Consider the following 21,663-nt stretch of genomic DNA (forward strand, 5'->3'; position numbering starts at 1 on the left):
ACAGAATAGAAATGTATGAACAATCAATGAACTCAGGTGTCAAAATAACAGTTGCCACTGGATGGAGACAATGTAATCCAAACCCATAGAGAGCACTGACCACAGCAGCAATATAAGCCTGATTTCTCCCTGATTACTATGCTACAATGTTTTTGTTTGTACATTGTAAAGTGGAACATAAATCTGATGGGTTGGAAGCACTGATGTCACAGTGTTAAAGGTCAATGTTGAGGTCTAATAAGAGTGAGGGGCTGATTCACAAAGAATGGATGAACAATGAATTGTGCATCACCTGAAACTGCTATCTGCCCTGTCATGAGGTCAGATTCACAAAAGATACTGTGCTAATTATATCACATTGCAAACACATCCATAATGCTTTGAAGCTGAGCGCAATTTGCCTCCTTTTGACACATGATTGCAATTATCCAAGTGGTATAAATGCACTAGAGGTTAAAATGAGGGGTTGTTAGGGTTAGAAGCCCTGAATAACACCCAATCTGATGTGTACTTGTGGTGGGCTTGTGTGTTTTTTTAATAGATCAGACTCAGCTCATTAACCGCACAGATAAATGTGTCTTCAGAGATAAGAGAGACACAGTGTGTATTTACGCACAAGGCACAACAGCAGGTCTTCATTGATTATTTTAATCTCCAGAGTCAGACCAGCTGATCGGTCAGGAACTAATGTTATTTAATGTTTTCTGTTTGGCTAAACATCAAAAAGATAACACACATACAGTCCACATTCACACAGTGAGCGTATGTGAGCACATCAACTGTGGACATCACTAGAGTCGGACTGAGACAGAAATCATTAACCTAATTTGTCATTCATTTCTCATGTATTTTCAAAAATTACAAGTGGGGGAGCTGAGAGGAGTGTCCTGCCACTGAAACCCAAAATTAAGGAGTATGAGTCAACCTTATATTCGTCCTTGTATATGTGCTTTATTGACCACCAGCTCTCTGAAAACACTAATAATTTCTCTCCAACTGCTTGTGACTATTAGCGCTGTTGTTTGTGAATTTGACTTTTTTTGCATTGAGGCTCATTTGCATATAAAGGGGCCAATTTTGCACCAAATAATACATATTGCCTCAATTAAATACATGCAAATAAAACGTGTTTGGCAGCACAGTTAGGGGTGCAAATCCCCCCTTTGCGGGTGCTTTGAGAATAACACCGACCTTTTTTGCGCTATTTTTGTGAATTCACCCCTGAGTGTGTTATCTCTTGAAAAAGCTTCTGTTGTTGTCTGATTAACAAACCAAAACTTCCAAATTGTCAGGTTAGTTGTTGTTTTTTCAGTTGGTAACCTGACCATGCACCTCATAACCTCTGAATCCCCAAAAGACTTACTTTGTGGATGTTCCATGTTTGTATTCCCCACAACTTTCACATTATTTGCACATTGAAATATAATCAAGTATTGATACTATATCTGAGCTTGAACCCAGTCTGTGGCGCAGAAATGTCACATGAGGTGTATTTAACAGAGTTTAGTGCAGGACAATGACAATTCCAAAACCACCATGTTGCTTTAGGAAAGTAAAACAGAAAACTTTACTCAAATAGTGGCTGGTAATACAATTTATTTAAGTATGAAGCCTTGGTTTGATCTGCTACATTAGCAATTGGTGTTTTTTATGTATTTATTTAGTTAGGCAGTAAAATGGAGAGAAAATACAATCCAGGTGCATTAAAATGCAAGGACAGAGGAAGGAAGAAAGGTTTAATTGCTTCCTGTGCTCCTCTTACAGCTACTTTTTTACTTCTTAAATGACACCCAGCTCTAACTAGATGGGCTGTTTGCACTTTAAGGATTAACTATTAAAGTAGTTGTTCATTTATTGTCTGTCAATTGACTAATCAGTGAATTGGCTAACAATTTCAGCTCGACCAAGCAGGTAAAAAAGTCCAGATGACCTTAAGAATATGCAAAGTTCTGCTACCTCCAGCTACACTGTCTTGTTTGTGCTGCTCTGCCCATTTTCCTTTGCTTACTTTTTTTTAACAAGGTCTGTGCTCAAAAACTGAACATAAGCCCTGAACTGTCACAAAGAAACACTGTTTTTGTGTCTGTGAACTCTTCAAGCAGAGCTATCGAAAGGACAGCAGACCAAAGGGAGAGTTTGGGACACAATGGTTATGACTCATTGGGGTTTCAGTATATCAAGACTGAGGAGCAGCCATAGAAGAAAAAACTATCCCAGACAGTAAGACAGAATGTTCCTCACATTGGGTTGTGACCTTTTCGGGAGCATTCTTGTAAGGCTGTCTGTTGCCGTGTCAACACGTGTAGGAAACACGAGAAGTTACAACTGACAATGGTGGAATCATTCAAATTAGAGTGTGTCAACTAGCACTTTTTGTAATGTGTGCTGTTTGTGGAGTTAAAATGCCAGTGATTTCATAACAGCCCTGATGCAGGATGGGTAAAATCACAGTGTGCAGAAATGCGTCAGCCCCTGAGACGTGTTTTCTGAGAGGTAGAAGTGTGATGACATTTCCAAATGTCTGCAGCTGTTAAATAAAGTCACTTTTGGATAACGTTTCATCTTCACGTCATTGAAACCATAAGGGTAAGAAATAAATGCCTATGTACTGTATTTAAATGAAAATTCATATATATACAGGAAAAATTTTAAAAAAGTAGTAATCGGCCATTCAAGATCGGTGTTACATTACTGCAGTAAACACATTATAGTGTTTACTGCAGTAGGGCTCAAGGCTAACTAATATACTCACTCATGGCTTCCTTTGTTTGCAGCCATCTCGCTCTTATGCAAGAGATTAAGAAAATGTATACTTCATAAATATTTATAAAATATGCATATTTAAAAAGACTTTTTCAAGGTATAGAAAAAGAAAGTAAACTGTCCTTGTAAAAAATTAACAGTTTCTTTTTTTCCTTTCCTACTATTTTCTTTTTCTGAGATCATTCTGTCAATACTCATGTCAATACCCATTCATTCCTATGAATGGGATGCTGACTATTCAGTTGAGTTCTTTTCACATTATAAAAAAATCCCCTGTTCAAAGAGTCATGTTGGGGTGTTTGTGTCACTGAGAAAAACATTTTCTACAGTTCTGTCTTGCAGCTTCATTTTTTTTCAATGATCATGGGTCATTGTTTTTGTTGTTAGTTGCTAGTTAGGCTGTAAAATAGAGAGAAAATATCAGCCAGGTGCATTAAAATACAAGGACAGAGGAAGGAAGGAGGGAAGGAATATTATTTTAGGGCCATGTTGCCCACCCCTATTTAACTGTTTAGCTTAATAGCAACAAAGTTTTTTTTTTTTTTTTTAAGTGAGTTATGGAAGCTAACTATGTTAGAAACTAGTTATTATGGTGTAGTCAGCAGCCAGGTGCAGCCAGAATAGGTAGGTGTGCAGGTCTGGGTTCCTCTCTCAGATCCAAATCTCATCTAAATATGATCACTTCTGGCTACAAAAAAAAGGAGAAAAGATGGTAATGGCCAAATGCCAAACCCTCAAAATTGCAGACCACAAACCAATGGGTGACATCATTGTGGCCACATCCACTTCCTTTATATGGTTTATTATGTTGTGAACACACTGCTGTACATAATAGCAAAAATCTGCTTAGAATCAGTATGAAGTATTGGATTGGGACAATTCCAGTTTTGACTTTGGCTCAGTCGCCAAAGTCACCACCAAGTACAGTAAAAACTGATACATGCATAGTGTGTTCAATTTAGATAAAAGCAACCACCACTAGGTGTTATGATGTGCTCCAACCAGCCCTTTTTCATTCAACCAAGAAGCAATAAAACTAGTTGTGAAACTGCCCTTTAAATGCCACGGAACAAATGCAACAAAAGTTTATAGCTCCGTTTAATGCAGTGTCATTTTCTTTATGATCAAAAAGCAGCAGGTTTCTCACTCATGGGTGAGACTGTACACTGAGACTGGCTCCACTATCCGACAGTCACCTTCACATTTCTGTCCGAGCAGTTTTTATTTAATGTCACCTTTGGATCAGCAGGAGCCTGAAACTCTACACCACCAGATTCTTCTTTACAGTGCAGATTTGTTTGTGAGGAGACAGGTGACGGGACAAAAAACGGAGGCACCTACTGCGTATGGCAGTGCCTGCAGGATGCAAATTCATTCACGATCCTCTTGTCTGACTGCATTATGTATCCCATAGCATGCAATAAGAAGGTGAAGGTTATTCTTTCCTTGTGGGAGAAAGCACTTTATCACACCAAGGAATAACACGGCATCTAAATACTTTGATAGATGTGTTTCTGCTTCCATGCAAGGGCATATTCCATGATCAGGCAAGCTTGAGTATTAAATATGTAGTGTTTTCCTGCTGTGTGTGACAGATATCATGACATACATTACGCAGCTGTTGTGCCAGAGAGATAGGTGTTCTTGTGCCATTCTCATTTTGCTTTCATAGTGTTTTTGAAACGCATATATATTCAGCACTGACTCACCTGAAGTGTGTTTCATAGCAGGAGAGAATGTCTTACTGTGGATAAATTCAACTCCCAGAGGTGAAAAGTCTAATTGTTGCTGCCTCGATTGCCTTTCAAGTGGAGCAGTGGTACATATACACACATATATATATATATATATATATATATATATATATATATATATATATATATATATATGTATATGTATATATATATATATATATATATATATATATATTCTGACATTTAACAAAAGCTAAGTGCAGCGTGTTGAGGGACGCATCGTTTCCCCGCACTGTGAAGACTGCACTTAGCAGCTATGGTCATTCATTTACCATCAATAGATAAGAAAAGACGCAGAAAAGATCAATGTAACTCTTGGTACATCCTTTAGCTGTATGCACACACACACACACACACACACACACACACACACACACACTCATAGTGACCTTTGCCCATCTACTTTGAGGCGTCCATTTACCTCAGTCATGCAACACCACGGAAAACTTTTAGCAGCTGCCAGATAATATGCTTGAACTCAATCGTGGCATTCAGCTGTGTTCTGAGTAACACTCAGGGATGTCACAATATCAGAAATTTAATACAAGCCTAATTCCAAAACAAGTTGGAACATTGTCCAAAACTAAAATGAATAAACCGACACTATTAGTTGCTAATCCTTTGTGACACATATTGAATAAAAAATTGTCAAAAGTATATTTAATGTTCAAAGAGATAAAGCGTTTGCTTAAATATACGCTCTGAATTCTGAATTTGTCGCATGCTGTTTTTATTGAACTTTTTTCAACAGCATCCCAACCTTTTGGGAATTCTGCTTGTAGCGGATACCAATAACAGTGAAATTCCACAATTCTCGACGTCCAATTCCATACCATGGTAAAAATTCAGTTACATATTAAATCTCATCCTATTTCATCCCTCCTGAGTTCATTATCATCCAGGTATTTAATGTCATCTTTAGTGACCAGTAGAAATTCCTAGAACCTGAGTTACAACCATGACTCTCGTCTGTCAGTTTCTCTCCTTTTTCCAGCTTTTTTTCTGCAGAAGAGAGAAAGATGCAGCGACGTCTCGGCTGTCCAATAACTTATCACTCTCACTGCCGATATTAGCTTCTCTGTTTAACCAGTGTTAATGTGGTCTTTTTTGTCTTTGTTTTCTTATTTTCTGAAACCGCACTGCTCTTTCTTTACTTTGTTTTATTTCTTGTGTCTTGTTTTCATTCCCTGTTCTGTCTTATGTATTATTATTATCATTAGCTTTTATTCTGAGTAAGTCGCATCGGTGGTTTATGTGATGTAACAAACTGAAAAATTTTAATTGTAACTGATTGATGCAATCCAATTTATATGTGGCAGCCATATGACATCACCACGCTGTTTTTGGCTGGTGTGAGAGGAAACAAAGGGAATCTGTGTCATAAATATATGGATGTTTTCATCTGCATTATTTTGAACTTAACACCTACCTGGGAACGCTGCCATATCTCTTCTCCCCAATCCAGTGGGAGAAAGAATTTTTAGCTACATTGTTTTTCCTTTCACTCTAATTAAACTATAAAACAACCAAGGGGAGTGAATTCAACTAAGACCTTTGTTGAATTCACTCCCCTCCCTACATACAGGCAGCACAAAAAGACTCAGATACTGGAAAAACCCATTATGAACATAATGTAAAGCAACCGTCCATGCATCATATTTATTGCTTTGTTTATATACTTTGTTGATCCTATTATGTTCCTATTATAACTTTTATCTAATCTAACTGCATAATAAAATATTATATTGCCAGCAATGAAGGGATTACACAGCCCTTTATTGACTACATATTCATTTAGCAAAATTGTGTCCCCTTGGGTTTCAAACTTCAGAGAAGTGCGCAGAGGTTTAACATTTTGGGGGATTAAAGCAGTTTTTTGATCAAAGCAGACCTTCTGAATCTTCTCTAAACTGTCCGATCATAGTATATAGTATATCTATAGGCACCATGTGCGTCAGGATATCGTGTCAAGAAGTTGTTGAAATAAGCGCTGCAAAGTTCTGCTTTTTTTATGTTTCATTGAAAAATATTCAGGGCAGTGAAGCTTAAAGTTGAGAAAAGTTTGATAAAATGCTGCAGTTGTTGTCGTCCATACATGTTTGATATCAGTTCAGTTCAGTTTGACTGAATACTTTGTTGGTCAGTCTGTGGGTTTGACTCTCATTGTGGAGAAATAAAAAGACTGAAGTGAGATGAATAGACTGAGAATTTTCTCTTATTTGACAAAACAATTCTTGATTTAATTTAATTTTGTGGACACAGAAATTTGCAGTTAAATGGCAATATATTGTATCTTAATACTCACCATATCACAAAATGCTTAAAATCCCAATAATGTTGTATTGTGACTCAAGTATTGGGATAAAATCATATTGTGGGGCCGATACGCTGATTCACACCTCTAATTTAGAGCTTGACATGCATAGCAGCAGTAGGGCAAATATCTGCACTGCAAAAAAGAAAAGTTGGGTAAACTCAAAATTTCAAGGCAACAAACTTCGATAAAATTTTAAGTTGGACAATTAAATTAAATATTGTAAGTTTTGTTTTTGAGTTTGCTCAACTCTGAATTCAGATTTTTGTCAACTCAACTGTAAGTTGTACTAACTTATAATTTTACATTGTTTAATCCTTACATCTGCTAACTTCTGCAATGTGCTGAATTGGCACGATTGTAACGCCGCTATGAAATGTCCGATAATGTTGCGACCACAATTTTGAGTTAGCATTGATACGCTAATGGCTACTCTTGTAGCTGTAACAAGCAGCGCCGCTAGCATCAGTTAGCCGCTAGCATCAGTTAGCCGCTAACTTTCGCTAAGGACCGAATTTCACCGCTTTCCTGCATTTCACAACAAAGAAATAAGAGTTATCAGAACTATTGTCCCTTGTTGTGAACCCCAACTTAAAGATATAAGTAACAACAACTCACAAACTTGTTTTTGAGCAGACAACTGGCTTCCTTTGTTGTTCTAACTTACATTATTGCCCTAAATGTCAATAATTTATATTTCCAAGTTTTACCAACTTAAATCACTGTTTTAGGCCAAAAAATACAAGTTGGTTTTTTTGCAGTGTGCTGATGAACACCGAGTGACACGGGTTGGTCTCATTATAGGATCTTTCCCTCTTTAACCACCAGGTCAGCCTCTCTGTCAGTGGGCCCTTGCCTTCTTCACATTGTTCATGTTTACCATAATAGTTTCCTCAAGACCGCACACACCCAGCATCTGTTATGAGATGTTTTTTTTACCATCAATAATGTTGTATCATAATTAATCATGCTCAGTTTAACAATATTTGAAAATCCATTTTCAGAGACACGAGAATTGGGAAATCTCATCGTTTGAAGACTCTGTTGTTTGTTAATTCAATATCAATTTATCATCAGTTTAGTATGTGTAACCTATAAATAATACAATACTGGCTGCCTGTCCTAAATGCGCCCATATTTTTCATTAACCAGATGCCTCGAGGAAAACTGTTCAGAATTAATGTGCTGGCAAAGTTCCATTTTAGCCGCATACCAACAGAATGACTTTGTAATAGGATTTTATGCCCAAGGTGGCAATAAAGTCTAATGAGGAACAACAGTCCTTGAAAACAAAACTGATCATTTCCTAACAGCAACATAACACTTGTCCTGGTTACTGTGATTATGAAAAATAATCCCTCTGTATCATTGATGTTCCGGCTTGTGTTCGCTTTTAAATGGAGATTTGCTCATCAAATATCCAGGTGAATCACTGGAAACATGTCAGAAACTGTTTTTAAATGAAGTGTCAGCCAGCGGGTCGGACTCACCTGAGACAACGCACGTTTCCTCACATGCTTCCAACGTCTCAAAGTTATTGGCGTTTCCCCCGCAGCCCCCATATTCAAACAGCTCACAGTGTCCCGTGTCGACATTGAAGAAGAATCGGTCCTTAATGGCCTTGCAAGGCCCTGACTCGTCCTTCAGGGCACACAGCTCATTGAAGATAAAGAGCTCTCGTTGAACTGCATCTGTTGAGGTGGGATAGAAGGAAAACTTTTAGTACTCTCATTCTTGTGGCACTCTGTGAAAAGGGTTTTTTTCTGTCGTGTGTGTGTGGGAAGAAATGAGGTCACAGCATCAGACTCTAACCTCGGGCTTTGAGATAAGGTAAAGTTCCATGACAGTATAATTTCCAAAGACTTCAGTGTATGGTTTGACAGCTTTCTGTTTTTAGATACTTTGTGGTAGTGGGAGACTGTGTGAAGGCAAAGCATGGCAGGGTGTGTGACCTGACTCAAAACGCAGACTGAATAATTAAAAGTAGGGCTGGGCGATATGTCCTATAAATAATATTGCAGAATTTTAAGGCTATCAAGTGATATGTATATTAGGGCCGGGACTCGATAAAAAAAAAAAATCTAATTAATTAGAGGCTTTGTAATTAATTAATCGAAATGAATCGCATTTTAATCGCATATAAATATTTGACCTGAGAACAGTGAGAAGACATTTTTTTCACATGGATTTTTAGTACACCATTGAATAATGACTGAATACATAAGCTTAAGCATTAAAAATATTGTTTATTTTTGTTCAAGTCCAACAGACCAGTGCAATTTTTGCCATTAAGTGTAGCAATAACATATTTAGAAATATAGTACATTTCAGAAATTCAGGTAGCCTATAGGTAGGTAGACCTTATAGCTAGCTGCTATATGTTTAGCATTGAGGTGATACTTGAGGCTTGATGTGCTGCGGTGATGTGTGAATTCCTTGTTGCATAGCAACACAACCATGCTCTTATCGATGTTTCCATCCGTTCATTTTTTGTATCAAAATGTCCCATCATCCACTGGGCCAACCAAAGCGTCTCATCAGCTTCTTCCTTCATGTTCACTGTGGTTTGTTGTTGTCTGAACTCATGAACGCTAGTTGGTGCTCCAGTATAATCGGTCCACCTGAAACTCATCCAGTGAGAAGCGTTCCGCGGTGCAAAAATAAGTGCGATTAAAATGCGTCAATTCTTTTCACACGTTAATTTTTGTGTATTATTTAATCTTAATTAACACGTTAAAGTCCTGGCCCTAATATATATATAAACAAGTTCATTGAAATTTAACCCCTTGATGCAAACAATCACACCATTGTGATGATTGTTGTATTCCTGCAACATAAGGTATGTCTGTGCATAAAATTTTTCTTGTTGATATTCATTAGTTTTTTATGGGAATAATTTAAAACTTTTAAAAGCAACAAGGGGGATATCACAACAAAGTTAAATTTAACAAAATAGTATATACTCAAACCAGGAAATTGTACACACAGGGCTTTTACAGCTGTTAAATATACATAAATAACAGTAGGATATACTGTAGCCTAGTTCTAGTTACTGTGCATAATGTAAGGCTCAGAGATATGGATCGACAATTGGCTCATTATTCCTCTCCTTTTTCCAGGCATTAGAAACAGGTATTTTATTTATTAATATATTTGCATTTATTATTAGAGTACAGTTATATCTAAGCTTGGCTGGAGTATTATTTAGAAATTCTAATGTGATCATTTTCAATCCTTTCAAAAACACACACACACTGTTCTTTTTATTAAACTGATAGGTGGTTGCTGTATTTTGGTGATGTATTGTAGTGACCAGAGGTCAGTCCCCTACTGGGGATAATGCTCGTATAGTAGTAATAATAGTTCAATCATTCATTATCCTTAACTGCTTAACCCCGCATTCGGGTTGCGGGGGGCTGGAGCTGATCCCATCTGATGCTGAACAGATTGCCAGACTATCACAGGGCTGACATATAGAGACCAACATCCATTCAAGCTCTCATTCACTCCTATGGACAATTAAACCAAAGCTGCATGTCTTTGGAATGTGGGAAGGAGCCAGAGGAGATCATGCTAAATTATAACATTTCATTTTTTTATTTTTACAGTAAAAAATGTTTTTTTTTTTAGGTTTGGTCCCACGATTTTTGTCATATCAACTTGCACAATGTGATGATCAACCTCAGAGGAACAGAACAAAGAGAGCTGCTGGGGTGCTATTATATATAGTACATTGCATAGAACAGTGTATGTTAGATATATCACCCACGCCTAATTAAAAGTATCCACTACTGCAAAATCACTCACATACTATTTTCGATTTTATGGTTTTTTTTTAACTTGTACTGAGGATAGGGAACCATCAGGGAGCATCTAAATCTCTCCAGTACATAAAAGCAGATCCAGGTAGGTGGCAGTGAGTGAAAGCAGCAGAAATGTCACAGAATGCAGCAGGCAGCAACAGCTTGCACTGCAGCAGATCAAGCAGTATATTGCACAGCTTGAGAGACTGGATGATCAGCGTGTGTTTAAATAATGTGCCCTGGTGTGGGGTGCATGACTGATCAGTGGATGTAAGATCAATATTCTGCTGGACAAAGGCAGAGGTCCCATTATACATAATTGTCAAGATGAAATAAGTTGAGTCCAAAGCTGCATCGACACACTTCTCTACTGTCATTATCATTCATAAAATCTGGCTTGTTCAGATCGGGGGGAAAAAAGGTGACGTGAGACCGTGTGAGCTCCACTAACCACTGTTGCGAATGTTAAATCACTATCTCAGTGTGCTGTCGGGAAATAGCTTTCTGGGCTCTTATCCCTGCTGTTTTTAGGTCAGGTCTCTGTTATGCCCGCCTGTAGCGGTGCAGTTACTTCAAAACCCACAGAGAGGAAAGGGATCTCTGTCCAAAAGGATTTGCAGATGGCTAAGGGCCTGAGTGACAGTGTCTTTCTGCAATGCACATGAGAATATTCAATATTCTTGATCTTACATGATCTGCCATTAGATGTTTTTGTGTCGTTGTCTTTGCACAGAGTCAGGAGGGACATAGAAAGGTAGAAAAGGAAAAAAATGCAACTGAGGTAATGAGTTGGAGCTAAGACTGAATTCTCTCAACAACCACTGAGTGGATTGAAGTGGAATTTTGTGCTTACATTCTTGTTCCCCAGAGGAGGAAAGCTACTGACTTTGGTGATCCTGTTGCTTTTCCTTTAGTGCTGTCATCGGCCGACATTTGTACGTTTTAAATGTGAAATATATCAAAAAATATGGGATGTATAGTCATGAAAGTAGGGCTGGGCAATTTGGGAAAAAATTGATGAAATACTTTGATATTGATATTGAGACAATATTGTAGGGTTGACTATTGGTGCTTTCACAAAATATATAAGAAGATATGAAAACCAGGACAAGAAAACAAATATGCAACATTATCATATTGCCATAACCCAAATATGAGACAATTTCTAGTCTGTCACATATCAGTCTATGTCACAATATCAATAAAATATTGAAATATTGCCCAGCTCATCATGAAATTTGGTACAAACATTCATTCCCCACAGGATGAATTGTGATAACTTCCCCTGACTTAAGGCTGTCAGGTGACTTTGGGGGCTTCAACATTACTTTGGTTTGTCCTTGGTCATATTTTCATAGCATAGTGCGTTAATCCAATACTTTGGTTTTGAGAAAATACTACAAATTGAATGGCATTCCCATGAGCCACTGCTGTACTCTGTATTTTGCAATTGCTAGATTTTTTTTAAAGCTAATGCTGATATCTTTGGCAAATAAAAATAAAAAAGTGATAAAAAGTATCAGATGATTCATCATTTATTTCTATAAAAACACAAAACATAAACAATGAATGTGAACTTTTTACATTGAAAAATCACCTTCCTCGCAAACAGTGCTCTCTGGTGGAGAAACTATGGAGACACTAGTTTCTAAATTACCTTAAATTAAGTCAAATTTACTGCAATTTCTTGTCATTAGTAGTGATGTGCAAATGAAGCCTCATGAACCATTTTCTGTTTGTTTTTTTGCTGAGCCCCAAAGATGGCGCCCTTAAGGCTCAAGCAATGGTAAATGAGCGTGCTTTTAACCTTTTGTTGAACAGAGAGCGCCATCTAGTGGCCTCAGAAAATAAAATGGTTCATGAAGCTTCATTTGCACATCACCAATTATTTACACAGACACAATATAGCTGCAATAAGCTGATATAAACTGATTAAATAGGCTAACTCCAGCATTTTGTGTGTATTCTACACATTTTAGCATGCTAATACACTAAACTAAGATTGTTACCATGGTAAAAACAAAACCTGCTCAACATTGTCATTGTTGGCATGTGGATACGCTGGCCTTAGCATTTAGCTCAAAGAACAGAACACCCACAGAGCGGCTGGCGTGGCTGTAAACTCTTATTGTTTTTGGATTGAGGTTTTGGGCTTCTGATAAATACAAAACTGATAACATATGTTTCGTTTGGCTTCACAAGCTTTAATCATTATCCAACTATATCGCTTTCTCTGGTGTGCCTGGAATGAGTGAAAACAAACCTTCTTTTTTATTTCCAGTAAGGTACAAAGTTCGATCAAAAGACATCATCTAATGGGAACCACCCTGCCCTGAGCTATCAGCACAGCAGTCAACAAACAGTCGCTCTGCCAGGCAAGGTAATGAGGACAGCAGCTCACCACTACAACCTGCCCTCACCCATCCAATTCTAATTTATATCCAGGAATTGGGGACACCAATCAAATACTCCCAATCTCCTTCTTTCCAGCCGACATGTGGTATAGCTGTTGCATGTGGGAATTGTGGTGAGGGCTGCGGGCCTTCCCAGCAGAGACTTGTGGTATTTTTTATTTGCGTTCTTCTTGTCGTGTCTGATAAGCAGCAGATTGGGTCATCTGGCAGGGGAGAAATTACACAGCAACACAGGCAATCTGGGTCTATACCCTACCCCATTTCGGTTATGTGAACACACCACATGCTGAACCTGAACGAGCAACCTTTGCTGAGAAATAATGACAAATTATCATTGTTGCTCTCTTCTTCAAGCTTCCAGAATCGCCCTTTTCTGGGTACAAAAGTCCAGACGTGGTGCAGGTTGCTCCATTGTAAATCTTGAAAATAACAATGTTCAATAAGCCAGACTTTGGCCGCACAAGAAGAGGAAAGAAAAAAAGGTTCCTCCTATTGATTGCAGCTCTTCTCATCTGAGACAGACTGAAGTACAATAAGCAGTGTGTTCTTCAATCACTCATGTCCAATATATCCAGACAGAGGCATTCTCAGACAGTCCAAAAAGCAACAAAGCCAAACACAATGTTGGAAGCAAACTAAAACATTTTCTCTGCAAGGAAACTTGCGAATCACACATGCAGACACACACACATTGACACATGCTTGTCTCACAAAGTAAATCTTTTATAGTCAATTTTTACAAAGACATACTGCAACTTGGGAGAGATAAACACACAATGGGCACAAAACATCTAATTTCCATTAAAGTCTTTATTCAAATAGAGGCATCACACTCACACTATGAGATAACACTATCCAGTGAACATGAAAATAGGAATAGACACAATGTCAAAGCATAATTTTAACTTTAACTTTTAACCGTGTCTTTTCCTCTTTTTAAATTCCTTATGACTCCCAGCCTGCCCTTGTAACCACTCAGTGCTTTCATGCAGTAATATACTTTATATTCTATCATCTTGTGAACTGCAGCTGGGCATGCACATAAAACAAGATCACAATAACTTTCAAACCGATGCATATTCTGTCCTTAAATGAGCATAGCTTTTTTAAAAATGTATGTTTTTATGAAGAAAAAAATGTAACACAGACACAGGAGGGAGTTGTAAAGACTTGCAGTGATCAGTCACCAGCACCTCCAGTCAGTCACCATCTGTAATGGCAGCTGTTTTACACTGTCTGGATCGAATGTGCTTAATATTTGATATAATTTTTTTTAATTTTATTTGGGACAGTATTATATCAGACAGGGTCCTATATCTAATCTCCCCTTGATTTGATAGATTCAGGTTAATAACGTCCTTTTAATTCCATCAGTGCAGCAGGAGTAATGTCAGCCCTCCACTTTGCATAATCGCCAAGTGATGTTATGTCACCATACGTGGAATTTAACGTCTGAAACCAAGTGTTTCCTCTAGGAGTTATTTGTTCCCTGGATGCTGTGTTAATATCAATCGGCAATTTAGAGAGTATAAAAAAGACACTTGACTGCAAAACAAGCTTTAGAATCAGTGTTTCCCACTAGATTGTATGAGACTATGAACCAACTAAGGGGGTCCGGGGGCATGCTCCCCCCGCAGAATCTTTTTGCCGTAAAAACTTAAATTTGGTGGCCTCTCGCACATTCTAATAACACTATTCCATCATATACACTGATCTTGATCATTGCAAAATTTATTCAAACTGTGGTGTATTCTGTTAACGCAGTCATGTGCTCTTATTTTGAAAGCCACATGTGTTTAGCAACAGGAAGCAATTCATAGGTAAGAAATTAATACTAACATTGTAAAGAGAGTGGAAGATTGTTCAGCTGCTACTATGAATGTAGCGGAAACCCTGGAAATCTGTTCCAGGATTTTCACAATAAAAGCCTTGCAATCTTGTATTAATAGGTGGGCTTTTATTGTGAAAAAAAAATCAGTACATTTTGACAGTAAGTGAAGCCCTTGGGCATGCATGCTGAAGACGACTTTAATAAGCACTTATGGGATAACAAGTCTTGCTTTTTTAAATTGAATTATCCCAAAGATTTTTATTAATCTGAGCTTTATGATGCGAGAAGAAGTTTGCAGACTAGACACTCATTTTTAAAGTGAACTGGATTTAAAAAAAAAACAACAGATTTGCACACCACTTACAGCACCTCTGAATGCAAAACAACCTCTCTGAGCAATCCACAAATCCATGCAAAGCTCCAAATCTGTCATCAGGAATCCTCCATGTTGTTGAACAGAAGGTAAATAAATATAGTCCTACTCACACAATGCATCCACAAAAACCCTTGGAAGCAAACCAACAAATCAGCCATCTCGAAATGTAGACGATGCTGAATAGGCAAACAGATTTTAGATGCATCAAATTTCATTGGCAGCTCGTCTCCTGGGTATTGCTGACGGCCTCGGCTTAGTCAAGATTTGCACACACGCTCACACATTCGGATAAAGATCTCAGTTGCTCAACATGAGCCAAGCACCTCTGTAATTCCCGAGATGGGCAGGTTGAGTCTGTTTGTGGCCCAGTCCAAGCTTGTTTAATATACCAGAAGATTATCCTGTTTCTCCATTTCTAGGTCTTTTAGAGACGTGTACGGCAGCCATGGAGCACAAAACAACAAAACACTGATGCCGTTACTGATGACTCAGCAAGCTATGAAACATCAAAGAGCACACAGCGTTACTAGGATGACAGTTAGGTATGATTTACTAATAAAACAGCTGGAGAGAGCAGAGCAATGTCAAAGTGTTGGCAGCTCCCAGGTGTTCTGTCGACTATACGACTTCATTTTTCGTGAGAGGAAACTGTTATCTATACTTTCTGAAGGCAAAAAATATACCATGCTGGTTAAATGACACGTAAACTTAGTAGGAAACACTATAAATAGTACAATTTATGCATAAAATGTGCTGAGTGTAAGCAGTAGCCATGTTCAGAGACCTTAATAGAAGCATAAAGTGAAGTGAGGGTGTAGTGAGGAGTGACTGGCAGATATAAGAACACATTCTAATGTGTGCTCATTATAAAAGCACAGAGCTTCATTCTTATGATCTAATTTAGTAATTCACAGATGCCTCACTGCACTGCTGAGGTATTCATTGTGTCTGATTAGGTGCTACACTGTAACATACAGCTCACTAATTACAGCAATTATACAAATAGCAGTGCAGACATTCTGGTGTTTAAATAGCATGTTGTAGATTGGTCTTTTATTTTCCATCTCTCCAAAAGTAAAAGTTGAAATAGTGTTACATCTAAACCAAAAATAAGATATGCTAATAACAAAACTCTTGAACAAATCTAAACCCCATTCTCCAGCCTGATGTTGATTTTAGAAAATCGGCTTGTACAGTGATGAATTATTATAATGCCAAATGAATTACAAGTCAATTAGGGAAACATCCACTTGAATCCTATTCTAATATTGCTCATAAAAGTCTGCAACCAAAGGTCTGTGCACAGTGTTTTTGTTATCATAGACTGTATATAAATAATGGACGTAGTGACCGTGATGTCATCCATTGGTTTGTGGACTGGAAGCATGGAAGCCTCGAGTTCAGCGTAACACTCGTCGCCATCTTTCGTCGCCATCTTGTTTCTGATACGGGGAGCAGTCTAGTCCAACCAAACGCTGAACAAGACATTTTAGTGTGAAAGGGTCAAAGTTATGAGACCAAACCGGTAGATGTCCTTTTTTATATCTATGTAACGTTATATATAACTTTATTGACACGATGCCGTGGATACGCATTGTTCTGCTTCTCTCCTGATGACAGCTCGCCTTGTTAGTGACATGTCAATCAAAGGTAGCCACGCCCCAAATCATATGATTCTGTATCTTCTATTTTCTTCTAAATGGGGCCATTATTACAACTATTGACATCAAATTGTCTTAAAGAAGATGTTTTACTCACGATTGAGACCACAAAATTTCTGAGGTAATAAATCAAGTGAGAAGTTTTCTCATTTTGCATTGAAATTAATAGACAGAAATGTTTTTGCAGCCTGGAATTTTTGGTAGAATGCAGCTTAAGGCATCTGGTTTGCCTCCCTGCTCAGACCAGGAGGTTGCCGCAGGTTGTTATACAGATGCACCAAACCTGGTGATGATGTGATAAAAAATGTGTTGGGGTAATTGTGAAAAAAGTGCTTACAAAAATGTCAATATTATACAAATATTGGGGAGACATGATTGGGTGTGGCCCATATGTGTTGGACCCAAAAATATCCAAGAGCAATTTTTGTGCCAATGCCTCACAGTTACAAGAGCATTTCGTTATTTTACTTTAAAAAAAGTGGTTTTTGAAATACGATAAACAGACTGAAAATCTAACCTCCATACTGATGGAGAGGATTGATGTATTACACATTTTATTTATGTTACTTCATTGTTGTTACTTTGGCAATGAATGTACAGGAGATGACCACACACCAAGATACATTGATTTCTTTTGTATCTCAGATATTTTAAATGTACTTAGTTTTTCGTCTTCACACCCTGCACCAGTGTTAGTAGCAAATGTATTTGTATCCATTGATATGCACATGGGCACAACCCTTTTGCACCCAGATTACACACCGTTTGAGTTGGACCCACCCTAATTGCACCCTAATTGCACTCTTATAATGTCAAAAGGACATTATAAGATGTTGGTACAGGCTGCAACAAACAGCAGACTTTCACCCAGGAGAACAGGGTTTATATCACCATGTGAAAACAAAAGTAAACGACTTTTACATAACTTACAGCTTTTTTTTTACTTCATTTCTGTAGCTCATGGCTTGTGAATCAGGTTTTTTTCAACGCAACTTAAGTTTTTAACGTATGGTAGTCACATCACCCTCGTAACTACTTCACTTCATGATATGTTTTATGTATATTTATTTACTGTTCAACTGTCTTTTATAACGCCTAACCAGGAAGTTTTTTGCCATAAATCTAGCTCAGTGGTTTGGTAGCCTAAATTAACCAAATCTGCAGCCTTTCCTAAAACCACGAACTGTACGTGTATGTACAGTACAGGCCAAAAGTTTGGACACACACCTTCTCATTCAATGCGTTTTTCTTTATTTTCATGACTATTTACATTGTAGATTCTCACTGAAGGCATCAAAACTATGAATGAACACATATGGAATTATGTACTTAACAAAAAAGTGTGAAATAACTGAAAACATGTCTTGTATTTTAGATTCCTCAAAGTAGCCACCCTTTGCTTACTAGAATATAAGACATGTTTTCAGTTATTTCACACTTTTTTGTTAAGTACATAATTCCATATGTGTTCATTCATAGTTTTGATGCCTTCAGTGAGAATCTACAATGTAAATAGTCATGAAAATAAAGGAAACGCATTGAATGAGAAGGTGTGTGTCCAAACTTTGACCTGTACTGTATAATGACGTGTGCTATTCTAAGAACGCTCCGCAGTACCGTGAGCCGTGAAACGCTCATTTTGACATCCATATGTGTTGTTATGGGAGGTAGTGACAAATGGTCTGTTTTGTTGTTTAGGTTGGAGATCTTGTTGATCATGCAGAGTCCTATTTAAACACTCTATAGGGCGTGTAGCCTACTATGTGTTTCAGGACTGAAAAGGATCAGAAGTGGCATATGTATGTGGTGACGTCCATGAAATGGGCTATTTCTGAATCAATGTTCAACTTCAGTTATTTTCCTAAGGTGAACTTGCCTGTGTAAAATGCATATATCAATAAGTTAGTCACCACATGGATGGTCATTTCTTCAGTGACTCATAGTTCATGAAGCAAAAGTACAAACTCCATTGAATAAAAGTGACGTTGGATTGCAACACTTGGTCACAGGAGTATGCGTGTACGTTGGTGAAGAAACCAAAAGGGTGCATCAACTGAGCCGGAGCAGGTCGGCCTGCACTGTGAGAACGCTGTCAGTGTTTATCAGAGCCATGCCCTGAGGCCAGTGGACAAAGGGCTGAGGGTGAGTCATAGCCCGTCCCAACATTTTACTGCTCAACTCAGAAATGAGGATATATTTTCATTGTGCTTCTCTCCATGTACGTGTATTTTATTTGTCCTTTTATGGAGGTTTCAAGGGTATCATTCAACTCTGAGAACATTGTGTTGGCCCTAACAACGCAACATTTTTGGATCTTTTTTCATGAAGGTATGATTATGATTCAAGGACTAGACATTTGCAGCATTTTCTTTTCTAGTGGAGAATGTACAAAGCCCCTGTGCTTTAGAGTGAACCTGTGAATTATGAGTGCAGCATCATGGGTCATTTATATCCATGTTGCTTAGTTTCTATCTGTTTATGTACGACTGTGTGTCTACTACATTAGGGAGTACCAAAACAAATGACCAGGGAACAATGCTGGAGCAAGTATTCTCATCTTTTACTTAGTAAAAATACTAATACAACATTGTACATTTTTTTGGAAAAGTTAAATTCCTACACTAAAAATGTTATTTCAGTAAAAGTAGTAAAATAAGGAAAATGTACAGTAAAAGCAAAATGCAGAAGAAAAAAAATCAGCCCATGAAGTAAATATTTTTTTTACCTCTTTCCATGAAATGATAGTGAAAATGTAATTTATTCTTGACATAAAAAGTGTATATCTTCTCAAAACATTATTAATCAAGCTCTTCCAAACATGGTTAATTTTTTAAAATGAATTGGTAAAATAAAATTGCAATTAATTTTCAGTCAACCCACTAATTATCTTGGCTGTTAAACAGTTGGGTAGTTTAATTTACATAAAAACATCATATTTCAGTTCTTCCTATGTTTTATATATACAAATATTTCTAATATTTTAAAAATAAATAAAGCTGTCAGTCAAACGTATAGTAAAAAGAACAGTATTTCCCTCTAAATTGTAGTATTTGAGTAATTGAGTATAAAGTTACACATAAAGAAAATATTCAAGTACAGTACAAGTAGGCCTACCTCAAATAGTTTGGCTACTAAAATACTTGAATAAATGTTTTTTGTTACATTCCAGCATTGCCAGCAAGTGCAGTTTTTGGCACCAAGTGTCTCCTGACATATTTACGTCAGATATTTAGTGGACACAGTCATCTGTCAAGTGTCCAAGTAACATGTTGTCACTGTGTGTCATGTCAGAAGATGGCGAACCCACAAAGGAAGTGCGAAAAATGTTAAGTGTCAGACAAAACCTTCCCTTGCTCCCATGACTGTGAAGAATATGACAGGAGTGTTGAGAAAAAAAACTGACTGAAGCCAGGGATGTCTGTTATTATACTACATCAGCTCCACCAAGGTTAAACCTATTCTCACAGTATCTTTGAATTACACCACGTTTAATTTCAACAAGAGAAAAAGCTTCAAGGACTTACCGATGTGCTCGACTAATAGATCTCAGGTAAGTCTAGTTTATGGTACACTTGACATTTGACTCAAGCAGAATCATGGCATTCATGATTATGCTTCTGATTATGAAAGATTTCTTTTTAAAGTGGGGAGGTACTTATACAGTCAGTGTATTACCTACAGTAGATGGCGGTCAGTTTGCAGAAGCAGGCAGGAGAATCAGCACATGAGATTAGTAATGTACTGCTGAAAAATTATTTCAATCACTTGATAGAATCAACATCAGTTTATGTGTACTTTATTTGCAATATTTTAACCAGTTATCTTGCTGTCAGACAGCCCTGTTAAAGTGGGGGGAACTCAAGCTGTTATCTATACTCTCTTTAAAGCGACCAGACTCCTTTGGAAAAAATAGCTATTTTATCCCACAGAACATGGGAGTTACTGGTTTACTTCTGCCTCAACCATTTAGTTTGTTTGTGTAACTGTGTGATCCAATCCAAACTAACGCTTTAAAACAACAAAGTCACACAAAAGCAAAAACAGACTAAAGGCTAATACTAATAGAACACATTTTTCTGTTCTTGACACATCATCTGGGCTGAACTTTGTTCTTGTGTGGTGTCCAAGAACTATTGTTTGATTGGTCAGAAATTTGAATTAGACGTGTGCTGCAGTGGGAGGGCCCTGTGACAACTTCCCAGAAGTTCTCCAGTGGAGTTTCTTGTGATGCGAAATGTCCTGGCCAGAAATAACTTTTTCTTGTTCTTGCCACCTCAAGAACAAGAACAAATTTCTCTGTTCTTGTGGAGTGTGTGTCTGATTGAATTGACTTGTTCTGCAAGGTAAAATTAATGATTTGATCATAAGAGTTTGACGGCCTTAAAGAGATTATCAATAACGACTTCAGTTCTCAATTATTATTATTTTTTTAAACAAGACTGTCTGTAAATAACTCTGCATGCTGACTGCTACCTACCGTAGATTACACATGACTATGGAGAAGTAGCATATACAACACACTTCAAAAACAGAATTATCCCTTTAAGTCACATGCTACAAAGTTTTTTTTTATAGTAGACTAAAGACACTGCTATGCTGCTATAGTGCTAGCTTTTGCTGCTGTTAGCTTCCAGACTGACAGTACGAGCTGTCTGAATCCTTAAGTTATAAGTCAGATATCTGAAAGTGAGGAGCTTAAAACAATAACATAATATGCTTAGAAGTTGAACTTGGAGATCGGAACCAG

The 21,663-nt window shown here is 37.6% G+C and overlaps 1 protein-coding gene across 1 annotated transcript in view; it reads right to left on the reverse strand.

Annotated features, from left to right (window-relative positions):
* Positions 1-21,663, reverse strand: part of tfpia (tissue factor pathway inhibitor a) — a 61,519-nt gene that overhangs the window by 15,226 nt on the left and 24,630 nt on the right. Inside the window, exon 2 of the mRNA XM_059343146.1 lies at positions 8,322-8,522. Within this exon, the coding sequence (XP_059199129.1) occupies positions 8,322-8,522 (201 nt within the window). The remainder of the gene's footprint in view (positions 1-8,321; positions 8,523-21,663) is intronic.

The sequence above is a fragment of the Centropristis striata genome, chromosome 10, assembly GCF_030273125.1.
Source record: "Centropristis striata isolate RG_2023a ecotype Rhode Island chromosome 10, C.striata_1.0, whole genome shotgun sequence".
NCBI lineage: Eukaryota > Metazoa > Chordata > Actinopteri > Perciformes > Serranidae > Centropristis > Centropristis striata.